We start from the raw sequence: 7967 nt of genomic DNA, 5'->3' as shown, positions 1-7967 counted from the left end.
GGCCCAATCTTCCATGTCTAGCCCACTCCTCTTGGATCTTTGAGTGTGTCACCTCTTGCATTCCCAAGTATGATTCCATCATCCTACTCTAATGACCCAAATATAACAATTTTTTGTGTCTCTCCAATAATGGGGTCTGAGTGATTGTCCTATCAATCAGTTTTTAGTGTGATACTGTTGACTTGAGACACTTGTATTTCTTTCTTCTTTTCTAAAATATGTAAAATACATGTTATTTATTTATTTTAAAATGGACATTATTGTTATTAAATTATTGATTTTAAATTTTAAAGCAATAAAAATAAGAAAAATGTTTTATAGGTTAAAAATTAATATTTATTTATTTTATATATAAAAACAATAATTTTAAATTTTATGAAGATTTAAAAAAATAAAGACCAAAATTAAAAATTATTTATAATAGTAAAATTATATTTAAACCATCTTAATATATAGTGTGATTGTGCAATAAATGTAATAAATGTATTTAATATATTCATGAAATATTAATTGTTGTATTTATTATTGTATTCATTAAATATAACATGCAATTAACTTTAGTGATTGTATTAAATGTTTCATTTATTAAATTATTAAATATAACAACTCATTGCATTTACTAAATATAATACATTTCAAATGAATATATGTATTTTAAAAAAATATTATTATATAAAAATTAGTTACATGCTATACCATATTATTTATATCTATAATCTATAAATTTATACACAATTTTTTAAATGAATTTTATTTTCAAATATTTAAATAATAAAAATGACATTAAAATTTAACTATCTTTATAAATATAAGACTTGAATTTAAAATATTGAGATTTAATCCTTAAGTATAATACTAGTTGATTTAATAAATGTTATAATTTTTAAATATTTTTATTAAATAATATAGAGTATCTTGATCTCATTAATTAATATATATAATTATATTTTATAAAATATTTTAATATAATATTAATTATATTTAATAATTTTTTATGTTTAATAAATGAATAATTTTTCTATATGAATGTGTGTATATATATAATTATAGTTATTATATAAAATTAATTATTTAAAATAATATACATTTTCAATATGAATTATTTAAAATATTATTTTTAATTATTATTGTATATAAAAAATAATTTAAAATAATATAAGATAACTGTTAGCGTGCATTAAGTTTTCTAGTATTTCTAGTTGTGTTTTCTATAAGATAATTATTTGTTATTATAGAATTCGAATTTACAAAAAACAATTATTGAAACATTTAAATTATATAATAATTAATATTTATAATAAATAAATATTTTTGAAAATATAAATCATGAGATTAATAATATATATCTACTTACATTCAAGTTTTGAAATTATAATTTAAATTTATAATATAAAATAAATAGTAGTATTATTATTTCATAAAAAAAGAAGAAGAAGAGAAGTAACATTTGATTAAGTGAAAATGAAAATGATTAATGCGTAGTAGAATGAGCGTTTGTTTAGATTTAGTAGGTGTTTGGTTTTGAGGTTAGAGGCAAGGTAAAAGGCATTTTGAGTAGGTTAAATAAGGTGAATTATGATTGGACGTGAAAAGCAAAAGAAAGAGTTATGCATGATTATTTAGAAGAGAGAATGTGGTGAATTACATTACAGTAGTAAGGAAAAGAAATAGTAGAAGCAGCGTTACGTGGTATCCAATGTAATTGACACGTGTGAGCGGTTGAACGCAGCTTAACGCTCACACGCGTGACGGCACCCCCACTTGCCCGCGCAGAGGGTGAGTATCCTGTGTCAGCTATTCGGTATTTGAAAGTTCAAAAACACAAACCCCACTCTCTCACTCACCCTAACGCACTCTCTCTCTCTCTCTTCCACCACGTTACAACTTACAACTTACAACTTACAACGGGTCTCCATTAATGCTTCTCTCTTTCTCTCTCTTATTTCAATCCTTCCTCTTCCCCTCTCTCGCTCGCTCCACCATCTGCATTCTTTTCCGAATGCTTTTCACTGTTCCTTCCTCACACCGCTTTTCGCCTTTTCCTTTTTTGAATTTTCAACTTCGCTCAGGATCCTAGGGTTTTCTCCACATTTTCCCCATCCGCGTTTCTCCGTTGTTCATGATTCGTCATGGAGAAATCCCGCCACGCCAACTTCAACGCACCATCCTCCTCCAACCAACCTCTTCCTCGAGGTATTTGAGTATTTCTACTCTCTCTTTCCTTTTTTTGTCTTTTTTTTTTTTTTTTTTTTTTTTTTTTTAATTTTTGCTTCAGTCAAAATCGGAGTTTAAGCTGCTTTCTTCAAGGAGAATTTTCTCTACCTGCAAGTTACAACCATTGCAAATTTTAATTTCTACTTCATTTATTACTTTTTGCTCAAAAAAGAAAAGTCGTGGTTTTTTTTATTAAATTAAATTGAGTTTCTGTTTTTATTTGTATTTGACTGTGACTGTGAGTATGTATATTTTTTTTTATCTATTTGAATATTGTTTTTATTTTATTTTATTAATTTTTTAAGTCGAGTTGTCAAAATTAAATATTTTCTTTTAATTATTGATCAGTCCCCTGGTACAATGGTTTTAACTTATTAGCCCACTAGAGATGAATTTTTGAACAGTGTGAAACTAGAGGAATCTGTGCAAAAACAACAACCAAGTCCTTTTCTGTCACCAGTGGAGTCCGCGACATGGTTAAAACAATGATTATAGGGACCGGAATGAATGCTACTTTCTTATTTCTTATTCGATTTTTGTTTTTTTGACCTGGATTCCCTGCGGTGCAGTCGGTATGATTTCGCTCCTTTTCGTAATGATTTTATTCTGTTATGATGTTTTGTGAGATCACACACAACGGTGCCCGGCCATTGATGGTTTTCGAAAACGTGCCCCTTTTCGTTTTTGTTTATGTTTTTCTTTGCTTAGTGGTTCAACTGGAACATGTCGGGGTTCTATTCTTTCACTGCTGTTCTCCCAATCGTTTTTATCGTTTTTGATAAGCAGTTCATGTTTCTTTAACGATTTCCTGGTTGCTTCCTTGCTTTGATTCTAGTAACTCCAAACGTTTTTTTTTCCTCCGGAATATTTAATTTTCGTTTTCTGTATCTCTTCATGAACCTTCATTTGATGCTCAAATGTTGTTATACGGTTCGTTTCAGGGAACAAACAGGTTCATAGACAGCGACAAGCACCGATTCTGTCTCCTGATTCTGGTTCGTGCGGTGGTGGGGTTGCAGACAGGGATTCGGTAAGTTTTTTTTTTTTTTTCCCCTTTTCTGTATGTTTTTCTTTCTACAATTGGTTGTGATCTGTGTTGCCGCGTTTATGAATGAAGAAACTTTCTTAATTCGGTGGAGGGGTTGCATTTTATTATCCTCTCCATGTAATGTGATTATTTGTGGAAAAAGGAAAAAGAAACACTGACAGTTATGTACATATGTGCTGATTTTTGCAGTTCTCATTGAAATTTGGGTGGAGATCAAAACAGCTGCTTGGAACTCCAATTAAGAAGTTATTAGCTGAAGAGATGTCACCAAAATCTGAATCTAAAAGAAGATCCCCTGGTGTTATTGCCAGGTTGATGGGTCTTGATGGACTGCCGTTCCAGCAGCCAACTAATAAGCAGCATAAGGGTTTGTCAGAAAACCACCAACAGAAGGCAGCGCAGTTAGAGAAAACTCGCAGCAGAGGAATGTCATATGATGGTCCATCGTCTAGAAGAAGCTCAAAGGATCAGCAAGAATTTAAGGATGTGTTTGAGATCTCAGAGATTTCAAAGGTAGAGAGTAATAGGTATCCATCGGAGGGGTGTGCAGACTTGAAGTCTGCTGATGCTGAAATTTCGTTCATTGAGCAGAAGTTCAGGGATGCCAAACGCCTTGCAACTCACCAAGATGTGCAGTCTTCAAAGGATTTCCGCGACACACTTGAGGTTTTGGACTCTAACAAGGATCTTCTGCTTAAGTACTTTAAGCGGCCAGATTCTTTGTTTAAAAAGCATCTAAATGATCTCGAAGCTGCTCCTGTCCAATCACATTATGGTGATGTAGGAGCTATGGATATTGAGAAGAATGAACATGACATCAATTGGAGGTCAGATAGGGAGAAAACACGGTTGAACTACAATAGATCTCACGGGAAGCATCATGATGGCTATCCCTGTCAGTTTGACAAAAGGCATGCGATGCATAGTTCACCAAAATCATCAAAGCTTCAATTTAAGGGTAGACCTGAGCAAGATGCAGTCCCCACAAAGATTGTCGTCCTGAAACCTAATCTTGGAAAAGTGCAGAATGGTACCAGAATCGTATCATCACCTTGTTCTTCACATAGTTTTCTGCAAGGGCAAGAAAATGACACTGGTTTTTCAGGTGTCAAATTTAGAGACACTGAACTGCGTCATGTGACAAATTTGCCTGAAAGTGCCAGATCTTGGAGGCAAGATTCTTTTGAATCTAGAGAAATTGCAAAGGAAATCACTAGGCAAATGAAAAATAGTCTTAACAATGGCTGCATGATGATATCTACTTCTAGATTTAGAGGATATGCTGGGGATGATAGTTTTTGTAGTGTTTCTGGGAATGAATCTCCCGAGGAGTCTGAGGAAACAACATCAACATTGGGAAATTCATTAGACTTGAACAACCGTAGCAGGCGATCTTCCCGTTCTAGTGAATCTTCTGTCAGTAGAGAGGCAAAGAAGAGATTATCAGAGAGGTGGAAAATGACTCACAAGTCTCAAGAGATGCAAGGCATCAGCAGGAGCAGCACACTGGCTGATATGCTTGCCATTCCTGACAAGGAATTGAAGGATGCAAATGTCGACAGCATGGCTAGTGGGGAGGGTTTCCATGGTAAATTTACTCCCAATGGTGAACCTGCCAAGTGGGTTGAACCATTGGGTATCAGCAGCAGGGATGGTTGGAAAGATGGATGCATTGGTAGTTTGTCAAGGTCAAAATCCCTTCCGTCTTCATCTACTGCATTTGGAAGTCCTAGAACATTCTTGCGTACTGAAGCACTTCGTGATGATCGATTTATGGTTCCAAAGGAAGCCCATAAACGTGAGAGGAGAAGAGCTGCAAAGAGTCTTGATCTTAGACATGGTGTGAATAACAGAAGCACAAGGGCTGGTCACAAAAAGTCTTGTTCCTTGCATTCATCAAAGCTCGAAGCTGATGATTTTTCTCCAGACCTGCACACAATTCAGAATAAAATGAAGATCAATCTTGAAGATTCACCCAAGCTTGAGGTTCTGGCTAATGAATCTCTAGCAGAGACTGTAAGAGATACAAGTGCAGTTACTGATGATGATGTGCATGTGACAAATGGAAGTGAAGTTGTGTCTTCCAAATCTTCTAATAAGATGCTTCCTGGATTATCTTCTCATGTTTTGATAAAAGGCGGCAGTAGTGCAGTTGACAAAGACAATTCAATTCAGCAGGTTAAGTTTCTAACTTCTTCAATTGGTATGCTGATAATGCTGCGGTCATCTTAATTTTACTAAACAATCTACTTGCAGTATCAACTAGATTAATAATTCTTTTATCATGACATTCCTTTTTTTATCTCATTTGTGTGCTTCACTAGTTGACATCGCAGGCCTTTTGCAGAGATTTTAAATATTCTTGTGAACTTTGCATTATTCAAATAAAATATTTAAATGATTTAGAAAATAAAAATTGTTTATACAGAATATTGTTCATTTGGTTGCTATTAATATTTTACAGAAATGTTTAGATGCTGTGGTAGATACATTCCTAAAGAGGATAGATTTATCTTATCATTATCTAATATGCTGGGTCGTAATCTCTGAATTGTATGAAAGTTTCCAAGTTCCATCGGGTTTTTTCTTACTTGATATGGTGTGATATTTCAGGATCTATCTACTGGGTCTTCTGGTGGAGGTTCGGTCCTCTATGAACCACCTGCCCCTGGACTTGAATCTTGCTGTAAAGATGCTGATCAACCCAGTCCCGTCTCAGTCCTAGAACCTTCTTTTACAGATGATCTGTCATCTTGTTCTGAATGTTTTGGAAGTCTCAGTGCTGATCTACAAGGTAACTGGACCAGACATTTATTTTGATTATTCTGGAATAATAATGTTTGTAGTTTCCTTTATTTACTAGAGCCTTACTGCCAGATTTTTTCTCTCATAATTTCCATAGCTGCGAATAACGGCAGTTAACTATGTGGGTGCAATATTGGACACTTCTTTAGTTATTTTTTTCTTTTTGTGAAGAAAACAGTAGTAGTACATGCATATTTATGGTTCCATGACTGTACATGCATATTTATGGTTCCATGACTACGTGAGATTGGATCACAGTAGCTGAAAAGCAATTTTTTCTGTGATCTTCCTTCATAGCTTTCTCTTATACTTGACAGTAGCATCCTTTCATCCATTTGGTGATTCATAATGAAGAAAGTGGAGACCGATTGATATCTTCCTTAAAAGTTTTGGGTCTTTGGTGAATTTATTGTTTAACAATTACCATGGTGTGTATTTTTGGAAGAAAAAAAATGGAGTGTGAATGCTTTTTTTTTTTTTTTTTTTTTTTTTTTTTTCAGTTATTCGATTTTTGGCGTGAATGGAATTTTCTATTTAGTGAATTGAAGTTACATTTGATGATTTAATAATGACATGATTGCATTTAGTTATAACCTTCCTAATGTGAGTTAGAACTGCTATAATTATCTCATTAATCTTTGCCCGCCATGTTAACAATCTCTTGCTAATCATAATATGTGTGATAATTGTGACCTGAATTGAATAGTTAGACACGATAAATCATCAACACAAAATTATCTTATGAGCTTATACCGATGAAATGGTATTTTAAGGATTAAACAGCTTTCTCCTGAGCATTCGAGTAGTTTGAGACTCATGCCTTTCTTCTAATGAGCCTTTTATTGCTGATAGGGCTGCGAATGCAACTCCAGTTGCTGAAGTCAGGATCCGAAGAATATGTGGAGGGACCCATGATACTAAGTGATGAAGATGGCGTGGAAGTATCTACTGGAATGTTCGAAGACAGTGGATTACGTAGAACTGAAGATAACTGGGAGACTTCCTACATTATCGACGTGTTGTCTGAATCCGGCATTGATGGAGTTCATCCCGACACAATTTTGGACCTTTGGCATTCCCTAGAATGCCCTGTGAGTCTTTCGGTGTTTGATGATCTTGAAAAGAGGTATAATGATTTGACTACTTGCTCAAAGTCTCAAAGGAGATTGCTTTTTGACCGTATAAATTTGGGAATTGTCAAGATCAATCAACAATCCACTAATGCACTACCATGGGTGGGTCCAGCCACCTCACATATGATTGGTTCTAGTTTGATCAAGAACGGTTTCCGAGATGGTCTTTGCAGGATGCTAGAGAGCCAAGAAAAAGTGAAGGATGACGCTCTAGGGAAGGTGCTGGTTATGGAATCGGAGTGGTTGGAGTTGAGAGATGACATTGATATAATAGGCAGGGAAGTTGAGAGATTGATATTAAATGATTTAGTGGCAGAAATAGTCGGTACTAAGAAATTTTGTGCCTGATATCATATTTCTTCTTTAGATAGTTTCCCTGTAAAGTCAATCGAGTAGGACAGTGTTAATTTCATCAAAAGATGAATAAAGGGATCATAATCTTTTGGGCAAATTACTATCAGCGTTTTATCGGTTCTCCTCACAGCGTGAGTTTGAAAGGAAATTTTTTTTCTTGATTTCTTTTTTCCTTTTTGACCTTATACAAATCTCTTTTAATTTACATAATATTAGTAGTATTATATAGATTAAGAAATGTTAAAAGTAATAAAAGAAAAGAAAGGGACGTCAAGTATAAATTTCATTTAAAATTAGGTAGTATGAGATTACTCTTTTTAACTCATGAGACGTATGAGTGAGGATTTGAGTAAGTTACGGGAAGATGGAATAAAGCTAACTGTGATGGATTTGGATTTGCATTTAAGATGGTT

General features: G+C 33.9%; 1 protein-coding gene across 2 annotated transcripts; it reads left to right on the top strand.

Annotated features, from left to right (window-relative positions):
* Positions 1 to 1822: 1822 nt before the first annotated feature.
* Positions 1823 to 7715, top strand: LOC109788117 (uncharacterized). Of its 2 annotated transcripts, none has more exons than XM_020346777.3 (5): positions 1823 to 2193; positions 3156 to 3244; positions 3452 to 5440; positions 5876 to 6056; positions 6920 to 7715. In XM_020346777.3, the coding sequence occupies exons 1-5, from the start codon at positions 2130 to 2132 to the stop codon at positions 7546 to 7548; spliced, it is 2952 nt and encodes a 983-aa protein (XP_020202366.1). In that variant the 5' UTR covers positions 1823 to 2129; the 3' UTR covers positions 7549 to 7715. The 2 variants fall into 2 exon arrangements, with proteins under 2 accessions (XP_020202366.1, XP_020202367.1); XM_020346778.3 differs by lacking the exon at positions 1823 to 2193 and adding an exon at positions 2598 to 2786.
* Positions 7716 to 7967: the final 252 nt, after the last annotated feature.

Source organism: Cajanus cajan, chromosome 7 (genome assembly GCF_000230855.2).
Source record: "Cajanus cajan strain Asha chromosome 7, NIPB_CcT2T_4, whole genome shotgun sequence".
NCBI lineage: Eukaryota > Viridiplantae > Streptophyta > Magnoliopsida > Fabales > Fabaceae > Cajanus > Cajanus cajan.
The sequence above is the reverse complement of the archived record's forward strand: the minus strand, read 5'-3'. Positions and strand labels throughout refer to the sequence as shown.

Excerpts from the sequence above, each read along its gene's own strand:
- LOC109788117 (XM_020346777.3), top strand. The coding sequence starts at position 2,130 with ATGGAGAAATCCCGCCACGCCAACTTCAACGCACCATCCTCCTCCAAC. Across the intron at positions 3,245-3,451 it reads GGGTTGCAGACAGGGATTCG|TTCTCATTGAAATTTGGGTG; the intron begins GTAAGTTTTTTT and ends TGATTTTTGCAG. Across the intron at positions 6,057-6,919 it reads TCTCAGTGCTGATCTACAAG|GGCTGCGAATGCAACTCCAG; the intron begins GTAACTGGACCA and ends TATTGCTGATAG.